Source organism: Gavialis gangeticus, unplaced genomic scaffold, assembly GCF_001723915.1.
Source record: "Gavialis gangeticus isolate Ggan-Ray unplaced genomic scaffold, GavGan_comp1, whole genome shotgun sequence".
NCBI classification, from domain to species: Eukaryota; Metazoa; Chordata; order Crocodylia; family Gavialidae; genus Gavialis; species Gavialis gangeticus.
The window spans coordinates 77,910,217-77,938,037 of NW_017728993.1; the positions used below are offsets into that span (position 1 = coordinate 77,910,217).

A 27,821-nucleotide genomic window follows, 5' to 3' on the forward strand; every position below is an offset into this window, starting at 1 on the left:
GTCATCTGTAAACTTGCTGAGGGTCCACTCTATACCATCTTCCAGGTCATTGATCTAGATATTAAACAAAACCAGCCCCAGAACTGACCCCTGGGGCATTCCACTTGATACCAGCTGCCAACTAGACATTGAGCCATTGATTAATTCTCTGAGCCCAATACTCGCGCCAGTTTTCCATCCACCTTACAGACCATTCATCCAGTCTGTACATACTTAGGTTGCCTGTGAGGATGTTGTGGGAGACCGTATCAAAACCCTTGCTAAAATCAAGGTACACCACATCTACTGGTCTTCTCACATCCGCAGAGCCACTCATCCCATCATAGAAGAGAATCCGGTTGGTCAGGCATGACTTGCCTTTGGTAAATCCATGCTCACTGTTCCTAATTATCTTGTCCTCCAAGAAATGGATTCCTTAAGGATCTGCTTCATGATTTTTCCAGGGACTGAGGTGAGGCTGACCAGTCTGTAGTTTCCTGGATCATCCTTTTTCCCTTTCTTAAAGATGGGCACTATATTTGCCCTTTTCCAATCATCCAGGACTTCTTCCCATCACCATGAGTTTTCAAAGATGATGGCCAGAAGCTCTACGATCACATCATTCAACTCCCTCAGCACTCTAGGGTGCAGTACGTGAGTACTGCATGTGTGCTTGTAGTAGCTCAAATAGGAGAAGCACAAATTTGTGCCAGAGATTTGCACCTCAGCACACGTGCCTGAACATGCACTTTGGTTTGGGGCAATTTGTGCCACTTGGGGCAAACTGACCCTGCCCAGCTCCTCCTGGATTTTGAGCCAGGGGGAGCTAGAGACTGCAGTATAAAAAGCTGCACTGGAAAGCAGCTCAGGGCTACTTACGCTCAGGAGCTTCTGACGCCCAGTCAGTTGGTATCTGGCCCCTTGTGCCAGCTGGAGTGCTGAAGCAGCCCTAACCTAGAGTGGCCCCTGTATCCTCTACCCACTGCAGCAGTCTGGCAGTGATCTGCTGCCACCTGTGACAGCATACGCCCTCTTGGACCTGCGTCCTTATGGTTGCATGGCTGCCAGACTGAGATGCGGACGGCACAGCTGCCTGGACTCTGGTATGGGCAGTGCAGCAGAGCTGCCTGCACCTCTGGGCCAGCTGCCTGTGGGCCGTGGCTGCACAGTTGGCCTTCGTGCAGCAATACTGTCACATTTTCTGGTGCCCCTGCTCTGTCATCTGGGCAGCTACCACCCAGATTTGCTTGTTGCAGTGGCCTGTTTTGAACTGCCAAAGCATGTCCTCTTGGCCCCAAATGGCCAGGTCAGCCACCTCATCTGTCCTCCAGCTGGGTTCTTGGTGCTGGCCCTGGTCAGGCTCCTCTGCTCGTGTCTTGTCACTTGCCTCAACAGCAGAGATCCTGGTGTTCCCTGTTTAAAATGTGCAAATGTTCTGATTAAAACCCCCAAATTCTCTCATTAAAAAACCTCAAATCCATGTTCTTCTGCAAACAGAACTGAAATGCCACTATAGAGAGATCTGTTGGGCAATGTTTTATTGGTATATTTACAATTTTAAAGCATTTTGGATGCCTATCAGTACCTCTATCATCAGAATAACCGAATTCTAAATATCTATACACTTCAACATTTGCTTTTAGGGGTTTTTTTTTATCATAGAAAAATCAGAGCTGCCCCTGCCTCCTTCGCTTACCAGAATGTGGGGCACTGAGCAGCACTGACATGCCAGTTTCCTGCCCCTGCCCTTGACCCTCACTCTCAACCCACAACCTCACCAGTGCTCCTCACTCCTGACCCACAGCCCTTGCCTGCTCCCTCCTGGCAGGACCTCCATCCCAGCATCAGGATATGAGTCCAGCTGCAGCTGTTCCACCTGCTTTGTGGCTCTGAGCAGTGCCAGCCCTTGCTGTTTTCCTCCCTGTGCCTGTGCCCAGGTCCCAGCGATCCCCATGTATTTCCTAGGTAGCGCTCGACTAGGGCTCAGGGACTGGGCTGGGCAAGCCCTGTCCCTTCCAGGCTGGTCTCCTCCTGCACAAGCTGCTTTAGAGGGCGGGAGAGGGGGCTGTAAGCCTGGTTCTAGCAGCCTCTCCTACCCAGAGCACTCCCCCACCCCCAAACCCGATCTCTCTCTCACACACACACCCCTGCTGTTACCTCCACACCACCCCCCAGCCCATCACACCACACATTCAAGTGGTTTCTGGGACCAGGACCGCAGCTCCTGCCAGCAGGTCCCATCCCATCCCTGGGGCTGGTGGGGAGGGCGGGTGGCCTGTGCGTCGTGCAGGGGGCTCTGCCAGTAGTGAACCCTGAGCATCCTGACAGCCCTTGCCTCCGCTGGGGGGGTGGGAGCTGTGCACCATGCTGGGGGACAGGCAGAAGACCTACCCCTCCTGAGCAGTTCCCTCCACCCACAGTTCCACCACACCACACATACAGTGCCCCTCACCCCAATGTCCACACTTGCCAGGGACAGAACCTGGGTCTGAGACACTGCTTCAGCCTTGCCCTGCTCCTATTTTCCCCAGCATGCTGAAGCAGCAGGGGAAGGCAGCAGGCATAGAAATGCTCTGGGCTGGATGCCAGAGGATCTCTCTGGAGGACCTAGCCTCTGGTTACCTTAGGGCATACTTCAGGAGTGCCCTGTGCCACTTTTTTCAATATTTTATTTATTTATTTATTTTTTAATACCAGGACTTCCTGGTATCAGAATTAGAGTCTGGGTTGCAAACATGCAGCACAGGGAACATTTTTTTCATTCCCAGTGTGCCTCTTGTGGAGTCTCAAATTGTTTTGAGATGCTGCAACAAGCACGTGCTCGCTCATCTGAAACCAGCCCTAGAGTATATCCCAGCTGGCCTCATGGACTTGCATATGCCCAGCTTATCTAAATACTCCCTAACCTGTTCTTTCACCACTGTTGGCGGGTCACCTCCTTCCCAAACTGTGAAGCCAGGTGCAGTAGTTTGGGAGCTGACCTTGCCTGTGAAGACTGAGGTGAAAAAGGCACTGAGTACTTCAGCCATTTCTGCACCCTTTGTCACTAGGCTGCCTCCCCCATTCAGTAAGGGGCCTGCACTTTCGCTGATCTTCCTCTTCGTACTGACATTCTTGTAGAAACCCTTTGTGTTACCCTTCACATCCCTTGCTAGCTGCAACTCCAATTGTGCTTTGACCTTCCCAACATCATCCCTGCATTCCTGAGCAATACTTTTATACTCCTCCCTAGTTGTTTGTCCAGGTTTCCACTTCTTATAAGCTTCCTTTTTGTGATTTAGTTTACTGAAGAGTTCTCTGCTAAGCCACGCTGGTCTTTGGCCATACTTGCTAGTCTTGTTGCACATCAGGATGGTTTGTTCCTGATCTCTCTGTAAGGCTTCTTTAAAGTACAGCTAGCTCTCCTGGATTCCTCTCTCCATCAGAATGGCTTCCCAACGGGATCCTGCCCATGAGTTCCCTGGGTGAGTCAATGTCTCCTTTTCTGAAGTCTAGGGTCCTTAATTTGCTGTTCTTCATCCTTCCTTTCCTTAGGATTCTGAACTTAATCATCTTGTGGTCACTGCTGCCCAAGTTGCCATCCACTACTACATTCCCCACCAATTCTTCCATCTGTGAGCTGCAGGTCAAGAAGAGCACAACCTCTAATTGGCTGCTCCAGCACTTGCATGAGGAACTTGTCCCCAACACTCTCCAAAACTTCCTGGATTTCCTGCTCACTGCTGTATTGCCCTCCCAGCAGATGTCAGGGTGATTGAAGTCCCGCATGGGACCCAGGGCCTGTGATTGGGAAACTTCCACCAGCTGTTTGAAGACAGACTCATCCACCCCTTCCTCCTGATCTGCTGGTCTACAGCAGACATCCACCATAACATCACCCTTGTTGCTGTGTTCTCTGACCCTAACCCAGAGCCACTCAGACTATCTCCAGTTTCATATTGGAGCTCTAAGCAATCATATGGCTCATGAAGTGCAACTCCTCCTCCTCTCCTCCCCTGCCTGTCCTGCTGGAACAGTTTTTACCCATCCATGACAGTGGTTCAGTCATTCAAGCTGTCCCACCAAGTTTCTGTTACTGAAATCATGCCATAATTCTATGGCTGTGCAAGGACTTCCAGTTCTTCCTGTTTGCTTCCAGGCTCTGTGCATTCATGTACAGGCACCTGAGGTAACTAGTGAATTGCCCTAATTTCTTGACATCCTCTCCAGGAAGAATGACAACACCTCCCCTGAGGCCCCCTCCTGCTTGCTCTACCTGTGAGTCACTGACTTCCCCACTTACCTCAGGGATTTGGTCTCCATCCCCCAGACAGCCTTGTTTAGAACACTACCTTAGCGAGCCTGTCTGCGAAGATGTTGTTCCCACTCTTTGTCAGATGGATCCCATCTCTTCCCAGCAATCCTTCTTCTTGGGACACCATCCCATGGTTCAAGAAGCCAAAGCCCTGATCACGATACCACCTGCGCAGCTAGGCATTGATTTGCAGGATGCACCTGCTCCTGCTTGGGTCCTTTCCCTTTTCTGTTGCTAGGGCTCCATAACTGTTCTCCAGATGAACTGCTGCAGGTAGAGATGAAGATTTCTGCTCGCTGCCAGAGGTCACAAGCCTCCAGCTTCCAAGTTCCTGTCCTCTCCCTTCTCTACCGCCACCTCTGGCAGTTCTTCCTCCACAGTCCCAGAAGTCTCCTCCAGCATCGAACTGATGAATTCCTCATGGCGGAGGATGCCCCAGAGCCTTGCCACCTCCTCCTGTACTTCTCTTGCTCACTCCCTGAGAAAGACCGCCAAGAGGCACCGTTCAACCTGCAGGCACTCCCCTACCTGGCTGTAACTCAAAGGAACCTGCAAGTGGCAGTCCCCACAATGCCAAACTTGACCTGGGTGGAAGCCTTTTAGTATCTGAGTTTTCTAAAGGCAAGCCATCCTGATTTGTATGGTAAATAACAAGCACTGTTTGTAGATATCTGAAGCACACGAGTAACATTATGCTAAAAAGGCCAGTATTTTTTTAAAGAACCAATTGATAAATTTGTATTTTTTTGTTGCAAAATGTCTAATGAAATAATACTCAAGTTATCAGATACTATTCAAAACAATTTTTTGGGAGGTTTTCTTTAAACAAAATATTATGCTACCCTTAAAAGCATAAGGAATCACTAAAACAGGCTTCATTCTTTTATAAATGTATGCAAGAATGAATATCTTTTTGTTTCTTTATGCAAGCAGTCATGACTGTTCTTGTAGATGATGACTGTAATTGAAGTGTCAACCTAATTAACAACTAAACTTTGAATAATGCTAATGAGAACTGAACATGGCATCAGAGAAAAGACCAGCTCTACAGGTGATAAACCTTCACAGTAGTGACATTTTCCAGTGTAAAGTCACAGTTACTGTGATCTGATCAAAGAGGGAGACCCCCATTGGGTCCAATTATAACTATAGTTTTGAAAAAAATTATTGAGTTATGATGTTCATAATCTATGCAGAAAGGCCTTTACAGTATAGGTCTTCTCCCCATAGCTGTGATCTTTTCAATTTATATCCAAGCTCCACAGATCCAGATAAAAGTTTAGAGCCTGATTCGTTTAGCCCATGGAGAGCATACACCAATGCTCATTTAAGCTTTTTTTTACTTGTACCTCAAAAGAAAAAGAAAAGTAAAATTCAGAGTACAAAAAATGGTTACATAGTTCAAGGTTGCAAAAATAAATGCTTGTCATTTTACTTCCTTTGTCTTACAGTTTATAATTATTTTGAAAATGATAAAAATTGAAGTTTATTTGATTCAAGGGGAAATAAATTCACACATCCGTTGCAAGAGAAAGATGTCAGTAATTTTAGTTTTGTATGACTGATGTGCAAATAAGAGAGGAAGGTGGATACAAAAAATTCTGGTTAGTCAAAAATAAAAACCAGATTTCCATTTTTCTTATAAAATAAAGCTTTTCCCAAAAAAAGAGAAATCTGCCTTTTTATTTTTAAAAAATCCATGCAAATTGTAAATTAGAGCATAAATATATAAAGTAAAGGCACAACATATTTTTCTTCATTAATGTGAAAGGTTTTATAATATCATTCAAATGCATTTTGGGATGGAAACACTTTATGTTCTGTATTTTTTACTTTTTGCAATTTCATATCTCCTCATGGAATGCCACTAGGCAACTCTTTTTATCTCAATGTGGGCTCTTCCTTTAAGAACTAGAGCACAGCCCTCAATTTTGTTGTAAAATATCTTCCAATGGACTGTTACTTACAGAGACATAAAAGAAAGGATGTGAATTACAAAGAAGATTATGTTGTTTTGACTTGTCGTATGTGGATCTTGATAGCCTATTTTATTTTTTTTCATCACGGAGAGTGGGGTGCCTTATCAATGGTCAATGATGTTTTTTTTTCTTATTTTCAATGATGTTTTTTATAAGCAAAACCAGAACATGTATAGTGAGCAGTAGGAGACTGAGAGGTGGGCAATACATTTTTTTTTGTGAAATTAAGAGAATGCTATAGTGAGCATGGAAAAAGAAAAGGAATTAGTGGGGTAAGGTACATTGTGAAAAGCGAAGGGATGTAAGAGTGGAAAGGATTACTCAAGAAAAAATAAAAGTGGAACAGAGAAAGATAGGAGAGGGGGTGTTAGGAGCCAGCTAGTACGTTCAGTCACAAGAGAAATCCATAGAAGGAGTTAGGGGTAAGCAATCAAAACAACAGAGGTCCTGTGTGCTTCAAATAAGCTAATAGGCCATGCTAGTGAGGAAAATTCTCCTTCTAGTAGTGTATATTTGTTATAAATAAAAGCAGCTGAAAACAGAGAGCAAGCCCACCAATGCAATACTGAGAGCATTCTAAATAGTCTATTAGTTCAAAGACATTAAAAACATCCTAGTACTTGTCCAATATACAAGTCAATAGATGGAATGAATGCTGAAAAAATATTAAACGGTTTCAGTTTTCATTGTTATTCTAATAAAAGAAAAAAACAAATTATTTTTTTTACCAGATAGTGGATTGAGAAAATACCAAATTATTTTTACTAAATAGTGGACCTAGTCATGCAGTTCAAATTCATGAAAAGTGTGTCTCTAATCTCATCTTCCCCTTCAAGCTCTCAATCCTGTAGACTCTCAGGTACCTGTGTAGTGGACTTAAACATGTACCTAAATATTTGTAAGACTGAAATCTTATGGTTGGCAAGATTAAGCCCAGTATTCCTTTTTAGATTGGTTATATGCACTTAAAACAAACCATTGTTTGCATCAGACTTCCTGAAACAAATCACACATTTGACCATGTTCAAAAGCATGCAAAAATCAGGTCTCAGAGAAATAGATATTGCAGATACTCTAAAAGGATCAGTGTTGATGCGTTTTAAACCAGTCTTTTAAGATCTTCCCATTGAAACGGGTCACTGTACAAATAAGTCAAGTCTAAAGCAGTTAAAAAATGGATTAAGGTATGGAAATGGAGGCCACTTAGAGGAATAAAAAAAAAGAGAAATTTACAAAGAAAAATGTAACCTCAAAATCTGTAGATCATTAATTTAATGAAGAAAGTTTTTCAACGCACTGGAGATTAAACATGCTTCCAATATGGACACCTCAATTTTGAGATGCCCATCAGCATTTAACAGACAATTTGCATTTGTTTTAAAACTTTAGGTACATATCTGAGGAAATGTAGATCCCTACAAAACAAAAAGGGCTCAACATAAAAATGCAGTACTTTTATATTTCAAGCTCTAAAATGATGCCAAATGTTCTTTGTAGTGCCAAATGGCTAAAAAAAAAATATTCTGCACATAAACAGCTCTCAAATAATCTTTTTTCTGACAATTCTGGATTTCTCATCATTTCTCTTCTGTTGTGTATTGGATTTTTTTCTAATTGGTAAACATTATAAAATATTTTAAAAATATGATTAATCCTTTCAGTTGCACAGTTAAACCTTACAAGTTATTTTACAAGAACACTAACAGTTGTACAGTACTTTGAGAAATAACTTTTGCTCACTTGAACTATTACAGTAAATGTTCAGTTTTCTTAATAAATTAGAGCCCACTTATCAAATAAGTCTGATTTGTGATACTGAACTGAGTTTACTTCTGTATTTAAAATGGAAGCCTTTGTAAGAAGACCATGTATAGCTACAATATGGCATTCCTATTGTCTGGATGCTACATAGATCATCACTCTTTCAGTTGCGGCAAAAGTTTTTAAAAAATACTTGGAAATATTATTTAACAAAATACAGAAAATAGTGAAGCATTTTTTGCAGAATTTCATTTTCTACAACTCATATTTCTCAAACCGCTGATATACAGACTAAAGGCTCAGCACTGACATCAATGGAACAGTACCTTGTACTAACTAGAATGGCCTCAAATTCTGCTGATCATTGTAAATGTGCCTGACTTTAAGCATGAGCAGTCCCATGGTCAGAGTTAAGCACATGTATAAGTTACTGCAGAATCAGGCCCAATGTTCTTCATTTTCTGGAGTTTACTATGATTTTTGAGAAATTAACATATGCTAAAAACTTCATTGCATGAAATCTTCCAAGAGGAAGAAGTGTGTTCTAAGAACTATTGTTATAGGAAATCTACTCCTACTAAAGTAGCAACCTATTTTTTCTTTAAAGATATTAGACAAATCCAGAGTGAAATGATAAAATCTAAAAACAAGTGTTCTTGTCAGAAGAGAGGAAGAAGGATTTATTCTCTCCCCTTAAGGAAAACAAAGGATTCCTGAAAGTCTTGCATTGATTTATTTTTCCAATTTTAAATACCTTAGGAGTAGCGGAACTGCTACTGGCATGGTAGTATTTCTAACAGTCAATAAATCTAAAATATTATGTGTGAATATTGGAACGAAGCCATTAAGAAGATTACAGCATGCAACGCAGCAGAGGGTCCACATGAAAAAAGGACTGGTAATTCAGGACAACTGTGACCACTGACCTTTGAACAGTCAAGACCACTGGTCAATCTGACAAAATAATAGAGTTCACATGCATAGAAAGTCATCTAGCCTGTAAGTATAATTTAAATGCTTAAGTGAATGATTTAAAAAGGTCCTTAAAATCCCAGTTAATTTATTATACAGTATATTAGACACAATACCAAACAGTAATGCATTTCAGATTTTAAATTATAATTTTAAAAATGTTTATTCATAATAAAAAAGCATAAATGTTTACAAAGTCATATTACTACATATTCTTAAACGGTTACACACCTAACTATTGAAAAAATACCATCTTCAGACTTATCAATTATGAAAGCTATTATCTCATTTCCTTCTGGACACAAAAGCCAGATTTACAATATCCTTTGAAAAAGCTAAATGTATTATATTGGTTGTGAATTTGTCTGAAATCAGTTTTTGGAGGGGGATGGTAAATTTAAAGCTTCCTTTATACTTTCAGCAGTTTGCTCTGCTTTAACACTTTTAATTGCTATTCCTGTTTATCCATTTTATCAAGAGGTTTACCACCCTTGTCTCTATACTTGTGAGTCTTATTTATATGAATTTAAATGTTTTACATCTGCAAGTACATCTGCTGTGAACTTTTCAGTCTTACCAATGATTACGGTATTATAATCTTTTATTACATATTTTAGACATTTATACACATCTGTTAATAGTTGTACTTGAAATTGCTCTTACAAATGGAAGACAGTGTGCTCTCCCTTGTCATTTCATATGCCAAAACCTGTATATTGTCTTTGCCCTTTGCTTAGAGGTTTTCACCTATACTGGTATGTGTTTTTAATTAACAAATTAATTCCACAAGGAAAATAATTTCCTTGCTCAACAAAGAAAGCAAGAGATGGGATCAGTCAAACTCAATATAAAATAATGTATTAAAGCTTGTTATATCAAGGAAACTCTGTTTAAATAAAATCCTGCAAGTAAGACATCCACAAAAGCACAGTTTTCCTTCCGTGTTCTACAGCATGTACGAAGCAATGTATTCTTATAGAAAATCCACTGTGTACTCTGCGTGGCCAGCCTTCATTAACATTAATGGGACTTACATGCACAGATCCTGGGGGAAAACACACTTCTAAAAGTAAGGAGGTTTGTATTCACTATTTTTTTAACCCAGCCTATCTGATTAGAGGGGTATTTTGATAAGCATGTTTCAACTTACTGAAAGCCTCCCTTTCATTGAATGCACTTACTTTTTTTTTTACAATTTGAAATCATTTTTAGTAATAGCCCTGTATTACGTAAGACAATACATAATTTTTAATTTATTTACCAGCTACCACTTGACCAAGAGCATATGAATTTTCATGGCAAACATTCTAACCTCCACAAGATAGGCTTTTGCACTTCAGACGAGTTTAACATTATTGACAGAGCATTGAATGACTAGCTTTTTTACTCAGTTTGTAACACTTGTATAAAATAGAGTACATTTTTAATGGTCCTTAGAAATACATTACGATCAGACGAAACATGCCCAAAGTCTATTTCCTCTATTTGACCTTGGACATCTGACACTTAATCTACCTAAATTCTCCCCTGATTATTTCAAAACCTTCTACAATTTAACAATATGAGTATACATTGGATCTAACCATTAATGCAGTCATCAGGGTTTTTCCTTCTGTTATGCAAGTATTCAAATTACCACTGATTTAAAGACATAGCCTGTTAGTCATCACACTCCCTTAGTTTAAGACTTTGGGTTTAAAAAAATTGAAATTTCAATAAAGGCTACTATTTGATTTTGCTTCCTTCTTTACAGCACTCTGTGTTTACATCAACTTAAAATACCATACTAGTACTGTCTCTTGAATATCTAGAATTCAAAACACATTGTGGTTGGTATCACAAAGTTACTCTTTCAGCACTGTACTGGAGAAAAGCAAGGTAAGTGTAATGCATTTTTGCGACCATTTAAAATGATATACAGAATATGTTACATTATAAGCAGAAGGAGTCAAAAAAAAACCCCCACCCCTCTGTAAGATCAAAGTCCAGAAAGAACTGGCACTTAATTTATCATCCTTTACAGACAAAAGACAGTTTTCGTCATTTCAAAAGGATCAGATGTCTTTTATGACAAACTGGGTTTGCAGTTTAATTTACAAATAGAATTCTAAGTAAGCAGTCTTTGCTCTGCCAAAGCAAATGACAAACAGTATAGGTTTTCATTCATGTGGCCCTCAGCAGGATAGAAGAGATTAAAATAAAACTGAAATAATTTAGAGAAAACAAATAAATGTTTCAGAAAGTTGGAGAAGATCAAAGCCTGAATTTTCTGACCCCAACTGTACAAGCATTTCTTATTATATTGACCAGTGCCATCAGATCATTAATTAAAAGGAAAAGCGCTGGCAGGTGGCAGGGAAGCAGAAGCCGATAATTGGCCCCCTTCTTCTTTTTGCCTTCAAAAACTCTCTCGCTCTTTTGCAAGACATGCCACTAGGCAGACAGGAATGCCTACTTTGTAATATAATGATTAAGATGAGATGAAGAGACTCTTGCGTTTAAAGCAGCTATGCCTAATGAATGCAGCTAGCTTTATAATTATGATCCTACTTTTACAATAAGGAATATGATGTTCCATTCAACATCTCCTCAACTGTCAAAAAGGTAAAAATCTTAAATATGGGTCTGCAGCTGGTGTTTTTTCCCCTTATTCTTTTTATTTCAGTTAGCAAAAGCGGACAAAAATAAGTATAAGTAATTCAAGCAATGGGGAGAGAAAAAATACTATGAAATACCCATTAGACTTACCACTTCACTAGGCAGGTTGTTCAGGTCATTAAATGGGGTTTCTAAAGTGTTTGTGTCAACATTTAACAAAACCACATCGTCCAGTGATCTATTTTTTACTCTCTGTTAAGGAAAAAAAATACAACTGTGTATGAGGACTCAAATACAACGACCTCATAAATAACACATTTTTCTGCTGGAAAGAACTATGGAAATTATAATCATTTAAAAATAATTTAAAGGTAACATCATCATGTTTCAGATCACGGATATCATTTTAGGAAGTTTTAAAAAGTACCTTCCTCATCAGAGAAAAGCAAAGATGTATAAATACAAACAGTCTGCAATAGTCACATTTACCAAGGAACATCAAAATCAAAATTAATCATTTTATTTGGATATTTCTCAGGCCAATATCTGTTCTCAATTTAAACCCAGGCAATTCCACTGTTGGCAATGGAGTTTCACCAATCTAACTGAAGGTGAAATTTGATCCTTCAATACCTTTTCTGTTTTGACCACTAATAAAATAGTTCACTGAATTTAATTTTTTATGAAATATAAAATACTAAAATAATGTATGCTTTCAATATAATTATGACCAGCTACATGGAAGACAGAACATTATAATTTAGCAACTCCTGGAAAATATATCAGACTAGTGCCTATCTTTGTGTTTCTAAATTTCCATAGTCACACGTACATTGTGTGACATAATTGTTGGTTTTTTTTAATACAAAATTACTATTTACCTTTGGGGAAATTATAATGGTAAAATTAACATACTGTAATCTATAATACATTATTAAAATACCTTTTTAGAAAAATAATTCTATTAAAAATATTGAGTTCACTCTAACAAAATCTAAAGATTTGACTAATAAACTCTATAGGAGAAGGCTAACAAATGATTTGGGTGACCATAATGCTATAATAATTTGATGTCTTTTACATCAACATGTCAGAATAACACTGTCTGTCAGCCAAAGAGCATGACGATTGGTGAGACAGCTGCATCCACAATTCAGTCATCACTGAAACAAAGAAAGGTGCTGCATAACAGTTGAACTATGGTTGAGAAGGGCCTGGCATAACAAGATCAGCAAAAAGGGAGCAAATGGACTAAAAAAAATCTTATTGTAAAAGGATTAGTCAAACAGGTTTGGTGCAAGATAAATTTCAAAGTAAACTCATAGTGTTCTCTTTAAACTGAAATCAGTAGCTTTAGAGATTAACACTATTTGAATCTGTAAGTGACAGTAAGCAAACAAAGTGAACTTATGGCTGTTTCTAACATTTCTCCCTTAGAATATCTGATTTTGTTGGAAAAAAATTAGACAATTAAAATTCTTCAGTACCTACAGTACTGATCTTCTTTCATATGGCTGTCTTGGAGCAACAATTGTAAGTCCAGTTTAAGGTTAGTTAACCAGTCTCATGCTCTTGAGGAAAAGGAACGTATCTCTGCAATGTCACCATCAAATTTGTATAAAGTGCTGTTATGTGGTCCATAATTTGATGAGGATTGCCACATTAACTGTAGATTAACTGGTAGTGCATGCTGCACACTCATTTTACTAAATGTACACCCCCTAAGCATGTGACGCTATTTTCCTGACATGACGCAAAAAAACAGAGAAATTTGAGGAAGTCCTATATCTAAGATTAGAAAACAATGAGCATTTAAAAATTATTAATAAAAATGCAAACAAAATATAATATGAGTAAAATTAATTATAATAGTCTAGCACCTTATATTTATGGAAAACAGATGATGAAGCTTATAATGTAATCATGCTAGAATTAAAAAGGAACATCAACTAATGTTCCTAACTAAGTTAAATCCAGAGAGTCTACTTGTTTTATGGAAGTAAAGGTGAAATACTTTTTTATTAAAGATCACAAGGTAAAAATTCAGACACTGCTTCTTTGGAGAAAAGATGCAAAATTGGTTCCTGAAAATAATATGGATTTCGTAAGGAACTCATTTTCAGAGGAAGTACATCTTTGAAGATTTTTTTATTGTCTTGAGGGCTGAGACAAAAAAAAATATTCTCATGTTTCAGGAGCCGTAATATCAACACAATAGCATATCTGAGTGTACCATTTTACCTGGGAATCTCTGTCATTTGCAGAGACAGTAAGGTATCTTCACTTGGTAGGCTGAACATGGGGGAAAAATTCCTTCCTTAATTTAGCTAATGTGAATTTACTCTTGTATAGAAAAGAATTTATTGAAAGTTCTTAAACAGAAAATTGACATTATTTCTTCTACGAAAATCAGTAGCCAGATTACTCGCACAGGGCCAGTGATGTCTTCAACTCTAGGTACAAACATTCAAAAAGCCCAAGACGGAATCCAAGTTACACTGTTTTGTGTAAACAGCAATTTAGGTTGGTAGTGAACAAAACATACCTTCACCCTTTGATGGGAGAGGGAGGACACACATGCACGCATGCGTGCACATGCAGTTTAGACCAGGTTCTGCCATTTTTAACCCAGTCTGCATGTGCCAAACTTCTGTTCTGTTACAGGTATAGATCAATTTCTGATCACTTATACCGGTATAAGTGTAATGTCTGCACCTGACCCAAATGATTACAAAATGATACTTAAGTGAGCTTCTGTCTCTAGCGTGTTACAGATTTCTCCATGATATCTACAAACCCCTGTCATGCTTCTAAAATTCTAAAAAAAGGTACTTATTTTTGGGTAAAAGAATACTGCTTTATTCTTAAAGGCATCCTAATAACATGAGATTATTCTGGTACAAACATTATATTAGAGTAAGATGAATAATTATATTCAATCCTTCTTTTGAATAAAGAATCCTAACACACAGGTCCTTGGGTATTACTAAGACTCCAAGACTAAAACTGCCATTTAGGGTTCACTTTTTGAATTCTCACAAGTCCATGTCTACCAAACATCTATAGTGAAAACTCCCAAGTATAATCCAGGAAGTCGGTCCAACCCCATGCTGAGAACTGATGAGTGTTAGACCACCTCCACAGGTTACACTTAAGGCATGACTAACCAGTTAATAACTGGTTAATCACACTTTGCACTGTGACCCAGCTACACATTCAATTAATCAATGGTGTGATAAAACAAGCAATAAGCAACTATGTTATCCGACAAAAAATGAACTTTAATAACTTTGTGGCTCATTCTTATCACGCTATTTATTGAACATGTGGCCAGGTGCTCCCCTGTGGCTGGGAGGCCCATCAGGTGACAGAGCTCCCAGTCACAGAGTGCACCACCCACTGTGAGCCTTGTCAGCCGACAAGTCTCGCCGTGGGGGCAATGGTCCACATATTGGCCCCACTGTGAACCTCGTCAACTGAGAGGGATCACAGCAGAGCCAGGGTTCCATGTGCAATCCATTCTGTCATCCACTGTGGAGCTTACAGAAGCAGGTGCCCAGAATCGCGATCCTGGGCTTCCCCAGCACCAGCAATAAGGCACAACAGGATCTTGCTGCTCAATCCCACAATCACACCCCCTGCTATGCATATATGGCATGGCAGGAGGCATGACTGTGTGATCATGCATCAGATCCTATGACACCTGTACCTGACTATCCGAAGGGGGCTCTTAGGGCCTTACGTCAAGGCTGCCTCCTCACCAACCTTCCCCAGCAGCATACATGGGACTCGTGGCTGCTGTAAACCATAAGCATAACCAGCAGCAACCCCGCAGCTGCTGCTTCTTGATTTCCAGCCCTTATGCATTCTACTACCACCCATAATAATGGCCAAATACGGAAGGAACAACAAGTAGTCCACAGACTGAAGAAAGGTAAGCACTAGCTGTTTGTGCGGGTCCCAAGATGAGATACAGAGAGGGGAAGGATGGCTCCTATGTCTTGGCTTGGTTGAAGATGACTCTCAGGGGAATCCTAATTACCAGCACAGACTTATCCCAAAAGAATCTTATTTACTATCATTATCAGGAAAAATTAGAGTTGTGGCTCAACTATTTCAACACATTATTAGCACCGACAACCTTACTGAACCAAGTAAAATTACATTTTAAAGATTAGATTACATAATAGTATATGGAATGACAACCGTATACAGAGTGATGAAAATCAGCCGCTTCCTTCTAAAACTGCTGTGATGAAATTAAGTTGATTTTGCACTGAAGATTAGTGAAGCAGTTACACCCATATATTATGCTGGGAGCCAAATATTTTAAATACAATGTACAAGGGAATGCATACAAGATAATTAAATATCAACAAAATCATGCTGAAAAATCTGAATCATATTTCAAAACCTACCTTTCTTCCAAAAATGTTACTTTCACAGTGCTTCTGAATGTTTGAAGTTAATCATTCCATTATGATATGTTACATTAGGATTCTTAGGCAACTTCATTCAAATTATTTTCTATAATACATATAATTCTATCAAATGAACTAATCAATTATTATGCCAGGGACAGAAATAAAATATTTACCATTTTAAACATATACTACATGCAAAGGATAGGTTGAAAATTACTTACCTCTATTAAGCTTAAGTGAACTCCAATTAGATATGGCATTGGTGCACTACAATAAAAAAACAAACAAAAAAAATTCAAATTCTTTTGAAATAAGAATGGTAAGTATGTTAATCTTCTAAATATGAAATAAATTTAAAACATCCTCTCCACACAGCAGTCTCCAGGTGGCTTACACTGTTTCAAACACTATATTGCATATATTTAATCTAGATCAAGCATATGTAGATTTAATATCCAATAGAAATAAATTCTCCAAAAATACTAGACATGGTTCCTAACAATGGGTATATAGTAAGATGGTTAAAACTAGTTGACAAGTTTGTCTTAAGAAGCCTACAAGACATCTTGAATTAGCTTTTTCCAACTTTGCTGAAAGTTCAGGTTTAAATAACATGGATAACATATTACAAATGCTGCCCCAGATAAGTCATTATTTGGCTCTCAATTCATTTTAATTTGACACTTACATAACATTCTGGAGAGTGTGTTCTTTACTGACTAAATTCAGATTATTGCATCATCACATTGTAACACAAACTTTGTAAAAACCTAGTCTAACTCAATTCTCTGTACTATGTGATTAACAATCTGGGTTCAAAGCCCTTTCATAGCCTAGCAATTAACCCCAACCTCTGCTAATTTAAAATTTGCATAATATGTTACTAAAATACAACTCAAAAGTTTCTTATTTCCACTTGTGAATAAAACTAGGTGCAAAAAGCTCACAAACAATACCCTAAGGTGAATCTAAGTTTCTGCATTCTGAATCAAGAAAAGCCAGTGGACTGAGACCATCAGTCCTACTAATTTACTATAGTTGATCTGTTGAATTTACAAGGCACTTATCCAGTACACTTCAATAACTTGTTAGAAGCAGTATAGACAGAGGGGGATGGGGTGACACCATGTTTCAAACAGATTTAATACCAAACTATAAAGTATTGTATACATCATGGAGAACTAAGTTAAAAAACAGGAACAAGAATAAGAGACATGGGAGTCTTAGATGAAAGTGCACTGAGAAAACACTGATGGCCTGTCATAAGGCCCTTTTTCCCCTAGTAATCCATGAACTTTCAGTCTCCAGTGCTTCGTGGATCAACAACATTTGGCCCTTTGTTATGAATTCATAAAGTCTGCAGGAGTGTGAACCATTGTTTATGAGTCAGCACTTGGAGTTAGTAATCACATCACTTTCAATCCAGTAGTCAACTGAATCTGTCAATATTACATATGTAAAGACTAGATGCATGCTACAACTTCATATTCTTGTTAAGGCAATGTTATCTTTGGTAATTACCATATTTTTCATGCATCACATGACCACACCTTGCAAGATTTTGTTTTGGGGAAGGCAGAGTGAAAAAAAAGAAACAGGTTTTTCGAGAGTTATAGCTGCACAGAGCAGGGACAGAGCCCAATCTTCAGCTTCCTCTTCTCCCTTTCATGGTCAGGCAAAAGCTTCAGTTTTAACAGTTTTACAGCTTTTGACTGCACAAGCAAAAAGCTTAAACTAGCTGCTGCTGAAAACTGGACTCCATGTGCAGATCTAGGATTTTGAAACAAAGTAAAAGTGTCTGCAGGATGGTGAAATAGGAGAGAGCAGGACTACCTAACAGAAAGCAAAACTGGCTTGACACAATAGCTTGATTCGCAAAACATCAAGATAATTAAAAAGGGAAAGGGCAATTAACACCTATGGAGTGAAGAGCAATTAGCAGGAATTAGGTATATTACAATAAGACATTAAGTCATTTGGCTCCCTTAGCACTGCCTGAATAGAAATGCCACTAATGTTTCTAGACAGTTGGTTTTAAACTTTGAGTGGAACAGGAATCAAAGCTGTGTGTGACTGCACCAGTACACAATTCCTTGATCTGCCCCTGAAGACTGTGCACCTCTCTCCAGGCACCTCTTGGAAAGAAGAGAAGAAAACGAAGCAGCAGCCACCTTTCAATATCCCCAGGGTCTGGGCAGAAAATCAGCAATTTTCCAAATTTAAGGCATGTACCCACATTTTAGAAGGCTAAGTTTTGGCAAAAAGGTGTATGTGGTATGGGTGTAGAAAGAAAAATAGAAAAGAGTAGATTTATAATACATGTGACCTACTGTACTAATTAAGACTACAATTTTTCTTGGATTAAATTGATAAGACTATATCCAATATATGACATCATGAGAAAAAACTGACAAAGCTGATATTTCACAGGAAATACCTACAGAAAAAAAGAGTAAACTAGTAGTAGCCACAGCCAGAAATGGAGAAATAATTCCAAGGCTCAGCTTATCACACAGAAGACGACAAAGAAAACTACAAAAGTTGTAGTGCATAATAGAACATGAATTTAGATGAATGAAACTGGTCTCTGGTGGCCATCAGAAAACACAGATAAAACTTTGGATGAATATGAAAGAATTACACTGTTCATGTAATCATTTAACAAAGTTTAAGATTATGGATTTTTTTATACAGATCATATATTTTTTAAATTGATTTCACATTTGCTTTCTGGTATTATTTTTCATTTATATGCTGGGATAATTAAAAATATACCCTACCATGGGGGAAGGCTCTCCCACCCATGGCATTATTGGAGCCTGCTTTAAGCATATAACAAAATAACAACAGACTATAATAAAGTCTGATAAAAATTAGAAGTGTTGGACACAATAACATTCTCCCTAATTGGCACTACAGAGTTTGTATACAAAGCAAATGTTGTATAGTATAGATCAGTGGTTTTCAACCTTTGTTCATTTGTGGATGTCTAAAATATTTCAAATCGATGTGCAGACCCCTTTTAATTGCAAGTGTGTGTATTCACATACTTTTGATTAATCATAGTAATCTTTTGCAGACCCCTTAGACACAGTCTGCAGATCTGCAGGGGTCCGCAGACCACAGGCTGAAAGACACTGGTATAGATGATAGCCTGAAGAAAAACATCCCATATTTTATCTTGAGAAAGATGAGCACACACTACTTTTGAACACAAATATTCAGTGGTGATTACGCAAAAGTGATTGTAGCATGTCCATTCACAAAAAAGGGGATGTGATACTAAAGCCTAGTGTAAGCCAATAAAAGCAAAAGCCAAATTTACAGCTGGACCCCACTTTTCTCACTATTTGCAATTCCCTGTATTTTCTAAGACCACATGATTTAAAGTTATGGATATATAATATAATATAATATAATATAATATAATATAATATAATATAATATAATATAATATAATATTAGCTTATTGTCTAATGATTGAAGTCAGACCCTTACTTTTACATTTCATAGGCCAGGTGTATCTGTTTTTCCGAATTCAATTGGGCCCTTCCACATAGCTTAGTTTTCCAGGTGTGTAACCACAAAAGGAGAAAGAAGCCCAGAGGTCAAGGTGTGAGCAAGAGAACTGACATTTCAGTTGTCTTCTGAGCAGCTTCCCCAATTTGTCAGATTATAAGTGGGTGCCATGATATTCTTAAAACAGTTTATTTCATTTGCTGTTTGAGGATCCTAACTGTGCTTATGCATGAAAGAATTGCTAAAACCCTCCCCCTCTACAAAGGTAGAAATTTTGAGCATGTGCAGTGGTACAACTCTAGGCATGTCCTGAATTTTATTTTGGAAAATACAGGCACTTACAGGAGTTATGTGGGCATTTTAAAGATTATAGTGTGTTAGCACAGATAACCTGACATGGAAATATTGGTTAAGATGAACAGGGCTAGACTGAAATACAGTAGGCGTTTCCAGAACCCGTACAATGGATAATAACTCCTGCCAAGAACTCCTTAGCACTCAGAAGTGCACCTTAAGTGTTCGATTGGTGTTGAACCAAAATATACGGTATTGGTGCTGAACAAAAATCTCATAATGACACTGCCATCAGCAGCAAAATGGTATGGTGATTCCCAAGTTCAGCTTCAAAGAACTATTTTCCAAAAAATATTAATTACTGTAACTAATACTCTTCAGGTAAACCCACATAACTTAGCCTTTTTTCCTACATATACCTACAGCAAAAGTTAACCTTGATATAACAATAGAAACTTACAAACTTACATCTTTAAAACTCGATAGAGTGAACATGTTTAAAACCATCTTATAGTGTATATTGTATTTATTTATGCAAACTAAAATTTCTGGGCTCCTATACATGTGCAGGGAGGCTGCTCCAACGTGCTGTAATTACAGCACATTAGAGTAGACTTGATTAACTGAGTCTGCTGGAGCGTGGTAATAACCAAAAAAGGGGCATATAGATTAACAACTCCTCAGCCTAACTCTCTGAAGGCTACTTTCATGGTAATAGTGACAGATTATAAAAAAACCTGTGATGAAAAAAGATAGTTACCCATGTTAGGCTGAAGTTAGGCAGAATGGCAAGGCAGGCTGGCACTGTAGGATGCCTGTAGATGTGCAGGGAGGCTGCTCCAATGTGCTGTAATTACAGCGTATTGGAGCAGACTTGATTAATCAAGTCTGCTAATTAGCATGCTCCAGCAACTTTCACATCTCACGTACCAGTGTTCCTGTGCTTCAAAATGGTGGCCAGGGCACTTTAACTAAAGCTTGCTTGATGAGCTTTAGTTAAAGTGCCCCCACTGAGGACAATTCAATTAGAACAGCTTCTGAAGCTGCTCTAATTAAAGTGCCCCACCTCTGGAGTCTGCCTTTATAGACTAACTTATTCCAAGATGTATGAGCTTCTATATGCAACAGCTTATTTTGTCATATGCTAACGAAGTAGGATGTAGCCTACCAAAGCTTCTCTGAATTAGTCTAGAAGGTGCCACTTTGCCCAGCCTTCTACAATGAAAAAATTACATACGTTAAGTAGTTAATTTATACACACTAATATACTGCCGGTAAAAAGTGGGATGACTTTTTCACCTTCAACAGAACGATCCTGACTTACAACAGCTATGGAGCTGATCTATTAACCCTACCATTAAAAATAATAATAATAATAATAATAATAATAATAAATGTAGCACATGGCTTTTTTCTATTTTTTTTCCTGTTCTCTTTTAAAAGTCTGAATCCCCCTGGCAAAATTTAATTGATAGTACTAAAATCAAATTTTAAAGAAAAAGGCCCCTGGCAGATGTGCAAGTAAAGGTGCAGTGGGATCTGATGTGGGAGCCCCACAACTGCATTTCTCACTTTGCTACATGTGCTTGGCAGGAGGCATGACTGTGGGATCCCACATCAGATCCCAGCATGCTTTATTGCTGGTGCAGGGGGAGACCAGGATCATAATCCCAGGCTCCCCCTGTACCAGGAAATAGCAAACTTTTGTGGCTAGGAACCCTATCAGCTGATAGAGTTCCCAGCTGTAGGGGTCACCATGTGATCCTGAGGGTGGAAGCTCCCAGAGGATCAAAGCTCCCAGCCATGGGAACCCCATCAGCTGATGGCTCCCAGCCTGGCTACACACTCAATTAATGGCATGATAGGAACCAGCCACAAAGTTATTACACATTTTTTGTATAATGACTTTGTGGCTTATTCCTTGTTTTACCACACCATTAATTGCATTTGTATGTGGCTGGCTAACAACATAAGATATGATTAACTGGTTAATCAGTTCTTAAGCAAAACATGTGGCAGGGGCCTAACAGTACAGAATCAAATAAACAAACACTCCCTTAATATTTATGAAATCAAAATTGCAGCTAGATGGAAACCCAGTTTGATCAATTTCAGTAAAATGGAACTGTAATGCTACTGGATTACATTATAATCAAAACATGAATATACTTACTATGATGTTATTGGGAGCTGCTATAAGCCTTCCTACTTACTAACCTCTGATACAGTTCAAGGCTTATACATCTTGTTACCAAAAATGTTATTAATCTAGGGCATCATTTCCTAAAATAATTACTATGTTATTCAGAACATATAAGTTAATTGGAAAATAACTGTTCCACTCTCACGAAAACAGGCTTCTGTATGTCCTAATACAGAACGGACTAAATCTCATAAAAAGACATTTTGCAACTCTAACTGGAATTTTTTAATTATATTACATTCTTAATAGAGGTTCAGTAAAACAGATGCTTTATCATCCACATACAGAACTGTCATACATTCTTATTCCAATAAAGTTATTTTGCCAAGAAGTTATACAGAAAATTCAACGTTTTCTTCCTGCATAAGAACTGATTTTATTTCAAATACAATTACAACATTAATGCCCAAATTTAATTTATATAAAAAGAATCTTGAAAGCAGACCACCCACTGGTTTGAACGCAAGAATACTCTGTTGGTTGCTGAAAAGTAGGAGAGAAACTATTCATTCATTTAAAAAAATTCAGAAGTCTTTCTGTATGGTCTTCAACAACATGCATTCCTAACTGAATAATATATAATTCATGTGTGTTTTCTTCTTCCAGATTTGAACTGAATAAATACTCTGTCTGATTCTTTACTGTCCTTAGAAAAAAAGAAATTATATTTTATCTTCTTTCACAGCTGCTCCAAGTTCCATATTTATAGTAACTCAGGGTCAAGCTATACCACGTAAAGAAAACTCTATAAGTATCAGTGGTACAACACTACATGGACTGTAGGGACTTACAAGTAAGTATGTAAGGCCTAAAAAATATGCATTTCTTGGGCCACCCTTGAGGCATCATCATTCATGCAAGAAAATTTTTATTTCTGAACTGTTCTAAATATACTTGTTCAATTATATCTCTAATGTATTGCAGATTAAATTGCATAATGGGACTATAAAAGGTTTGTTCACTAAACATTGCCTTGAAAGAATGTTAATAAAATCATTTTTAATCAATAAGGTATTTTTTCTTTTTAAACCCTCAAAAATTTCCTGTTGAATAGTTCAGATAATCTATCAAGTTCTACCCTCCACAGGACACATCTACACAAGATACTGAATGTGCAGTAGCTGAATAATACTGCACAGTAGTGTGTCACAGCATGGACAGTGCTAATACGCTGCTGCATGGTATTATTAGGCTACTGTGTAGTAGCATCACTTAAAAGATGTCCACCAACACTACTGGACAGTAATTCCAGTTACTGCACATTTATTTAGTGCTTGCTAATACAAGTCCTAAATAAATGCACAGTGATGACTGAACAGTTGCCTCTTGTATACATGCACCCATTGAAGTGTTTTTGTTTTGGTTTCTTTATCTTTTAGAAATGAAACTCTTCAGACTTATGGTACAAATCTTTCCAATATTTAATGTTTGAATATTTCTTACATGTACGATACAACCCTTACATGGAGAATGTGTATGAGTCAGCATCCAGATCCATCAGGAAGATTATTTCTCTCTCTCACTCTCTTGACAGTCGGTATATATATACACTGTGACATTCAGTAATATAGATATATCTATATAGATATCTATATATAGAGAGAGAAACAAATAATCTACCTGATGGATCAGGATACTGACCACTAGGAATGTGCGAAATGGGCTGTATTTGATTTGGATTCAGCCCAAATCAGGGACAGTAATTCAGTTTGTTGATTCGGAACACTGTCCTGATTTGATTTGGCTGAATCTGAATATTTGATGCTGATTCAGAGAATCAGTAATTCGGCCACAGACACAGCTTTAAATGTTTTTTCTACATACTTCAAGGTAACAGGCGCGGCTCATGAAAACTGCGATGGTGGGGGTGGATGGAGCGTCCCAAAAGAGCACAGGAGGGCCTCTCCAAGTGCTCAGTGATGACCCTGGAAGTGGACCAGAAGTGTTTCTGGTTTATTTCCAGGCCTGCTGCCAAGCACACTGGGGACACCCCTGCACTCCTGTGGGATGCTCCATCCGCCACACCATTGCCAGGGTTCATGAGCCACCTGGTACCTTGAGGTATGTAGAAAAAACATTTAAAGCTGTGTCTATGTCGGAATCGTCGAAGCTTTCCGAATCTCTCCAAATCAACCTGGAGGGTTCCAATTCAATTCGGAGAGATTAAAGGGTCCTCTGATTCGACTCAGATTCGGAGATTTGGCCACTGAATTGGTCCAAATCTCCACCACATCAAATCAGGGACTGAAGCTTTGCACAGCCCTACTGACCATATATAGACACGCCATATATACATATACACATACACACACATATATACACACATATATATATATAATTAGAAAAAGAGAGAGTTTTAAAACTATTAATTTCCTGGCACAAATACATTTTGTGGTAAGTCACTAAAATTAAGTTTACTGAACTGAATGAATGTTGTGACACTGAACAAAGAAATCCAAGTAAAAGAATGTTAATCCAATCTACAGTTATGACATTTCCATGTCAAGCCAAAAGGAAACGGTGACAATGCTATAAAAATAACCTTATTTTGTCAAGACAGTTGCAAAATAATGACAATGCTCAGGAAAGTCTATGATGGTGTTATTATTCTTGCTGAATGGCTGAAATACCCTTAGATTGTTCTAATTGTGTTCAGGGCACAGAAGGCACAGAGAGGCTCGTCCTACAGCTATCAGTGTTCCTCGACTCAAAGCAGTGAGGGCTGGCAGGATCAGCAGGAAGGCTAGTCTCTGAAAATACTGGCAGGTCTCTCTCTGAAGGAGAAGGTGGTAGTCAGATGAGAGGGTAAGAAACTTTACCTATCCTTTTGTTCTGTCTTCAGACTTAGGGTCAGTTTTTCCTGTGTAATTCTTTTCTCCTATATAATAATTCCCTTGTTGCTTTGTCTCCTTACTGACTGCCTGTAGTAAAGAGTGATCTCTGGGTGAGAAACATTGAGGCTATCCCATTCTATAGAATGGAGGACCTAATAATTCTCTCTCAACCCAAGGGGAGGCCACCTAGCATTGAGAGATTCTCTTGCTACAGCTGTTAGGTCTGATTTAAAGGGCAGCAGAGCTGAGTCTTGCATGGATAAGGAGTTATCCCAGGGTCTGTTCCTTGGGACAAGCAGTGGGACAATGGGGAGAAACTTGGGGGTTCCCTGCAAATGGGTTTGTGACGACACCAAACACTTCTGTATTTAGGGACACTATCAATTGCCTATACCCCTGATACACATTACATTTAAGATGTGATTAACAAGTTAGCCATGCCTTAAATAGCAGCTGGCCATACATGCAGTTCAATTTAAGGCATGATAATACAGAAAATGAGCCACAAAGTTATTCCACATATAACACATAATGTTATAACCTTAAAAGGAAGAGATTAAAAAACCTCTCCAATATTCAGGATACACACCCTACAGTGCTAGGTAAAGAAAAGTACGTATCAGAAATCTGCCTTCTTTCTGAGTGGAACAGAGATGGATAATACTGAGAAGAGATGGGGTTCTGATGTTAAATTCAAGTGACATGAAAACTAAACAACTCTGTCCAAGCTATACCCCTGTCTCAATGCATTTTCTCAAGACCTAGAGGGAAAGCAAATAGGAATGAGTTTCTCCAAGAGAAAAGTGTCATCTAAAATGAAAGCCTTGCTCTGAAGGGAAAAAAAAGGAGAAAAATAAAAAAAAATAGATTTATTTAAAGAAAAAATAGGTAATTTACAGATACATGAATGAAAGTATCATGGTAAGAAACAGACAAAACATGAAGGTCTGCCATCTGAGAAGAAGTGCCCCATCAGAAGACTTAAGGAAATATATTCTAAAACTCTTTTTGGTAAACTAAAAAGGTACAGATAGGTTAGTGTGTCCATTCCTATATGTTTCATAAAAATCCTGCAGCCTACCAAACTGGTATGCATTCCCTTGGCTGTAGAGGAAGTTAAAGGAAACACTAGTCAAGGACAGAAGAAGCTTGGTCTTATGACTGAAGCACTGGACTGGGTTCCACTAAATCTGGTTTTAATTCTTGGCTCTGTATAGGTTTGTTTGATCTTGTGCAAGTCATTCAATCTCTGTGAGCAATTTCCAGTTTCTGCAATGGGCATAATATTTTCTTTTATCCATCCATTGTCTAGGTCAGTAGTTTTCAACCTTTTTTAATAAGTGTACCCCAGCGGCCAGATGCAGGAGGAGGTGGGGATGTGGCATATGGCCAGGGATGGAGGGTGGTGGTGGCCACACATTGGGCAGCAGCAGTGTGGTGTAGTGGGTGGCAGCGGTGGGCATATGCAAGCTCCCCCCTCCCCATACTGTGTCCCGCTGGCAGGGCAGCGCCTGTGTGGCCCACAGCTGGGTACTGCTGCCCTCACCACCCCCTACCTCCCTTCCCAGCCCTGATCCTGGGAGGCAGTGGCACAGGAGGGTGGGGGGCAGCACTCTGCCCCTACTGTGCATACCCCCTAGGGCCTTCCCAAGTATTCCCGGGGGTACGTGTACCCTGGACTGACAACCCCAGGTCTACGTTATTCATTTAAATAGAAAGCTCACTGAAACAAAGAATATCTTCCCTTGTGCCTGGGCACATTGCCTGGCCCAATGGACCCCTATGTCATTTGGTATCCCCAGGCACTATCAAAATCCAAGTATATAAAAAACAATCACTAATATCCTTAAAACTTAAAAACTAATCTCTCTGAAAAATAAATTCTCCCTAACACTATCTGGATATCTCTGGTAAATCATGAACACCACACATACAACCAGAGCCGTTTTCTCTTAAATGATTGGTAGAAATGACCAGGTAGTAACCAAGAATATGGATTTCAATTTTAACTTGCCAAGAGTACAAAGTCTCTCACAGAACTAGCCCACTGCTCCTTTAACAAGAACATTTTTGACAAAAAATATTCTTTCCCAGTCAGTAATTTAGAGGTTCATTATGCTTCTTGGGGTAAGATACTGTTTGAGATCCTGAGACTGACTGGATCTGTAGGTGGTGCTGAAATACAAATATTAAATCATTCTATATACAGTAATTAGTAATAATTTTGATGTCTATCAATTCGTGCTCTCTAAACTTAAATCCAAACCATAAATTGGGTGTGTGTAGTTTCACTTTATTTAAAAAAATAATTTTAAATAAACTTAAATAAATGAAAACCACAAGAAACTGATATTCAGATTATTGTATGCATTCTCTATTAGTAAAATATCAATACATGTCATAAGCTCGTTTGTAAATACTATATTAATAATAAGAGGTATAACATGTTTAGGTTCCGATTCAAGTGAACACTTAAAATGATACAAGGGCTCATAACATCGTTATTGTATTTATTCACATAAATTTTCATGACTCACATAGGATTACATAAGTGGCCATTATTACGAACTAAGCATAATATATAAAGTATCTTACCAACAATAGTCCAGCAGGTGTGGAGGAAGGACTGGGATGTATATGTGTTGCCAGTACATTGGATATATCAATGCAGTTGACCCATGAACACAAGCAGTTAACTAAAAATAAAAATATACATATAAAGAATTAACAAATAATAGTACAAAGAAAGCAAAGAATTTAAAATAAAATGTTTATATTGTTAAATACTTAATTGCAGGTAAAAATAAAATATTAATATAGCATAGTTAAAGATATTTTTAAAAGTTAAGGTTCATCTACCATGAAACATGGTTACATGTTGAAACGTTTACAAAATGACAACGGGACACAAACAGACTGAAAAGTTAACCCTGCTTAACTAGCACCATCCCTCTACCCTCCAAA

The 27,821-nt window shown here is 38.4% G+C and overlaps 1 protein-coding gene across 2 annotated transcripts in view; it reads right to left on the bottom strand.

Annotated features, from left to right (window-relative positions):
* The window catches only part of DENND1B (DENN domain containing 1B), a 356,403-nt gene that overhangs the window by 79,168 nt on the left and 249,414 nt on the right, over window positions 1–27,821 (bottom strand). For both annotated transcript variants that reach the window (XM_019502038.1, XM_019502037.1), the window contains 3 exons: window positions 27,453–27,553; window positions 16,229–16,274; window positions 11,734–11,835 (listed from right to left, as the gene is read on the bottom strand). In XM_019502038.1, coding sequence (XP_019357583.1) covers window positions 11,734–11,835; window positions 16,229–16,274; window positions 27,453–27,553 — 249 coding nt within the window. The remainder of the gene's footprint in view (window positions 1–11,733; window positions 11,836–16,228; window positions 16,275–27,452; window positions 27,554–27,821) is intronic.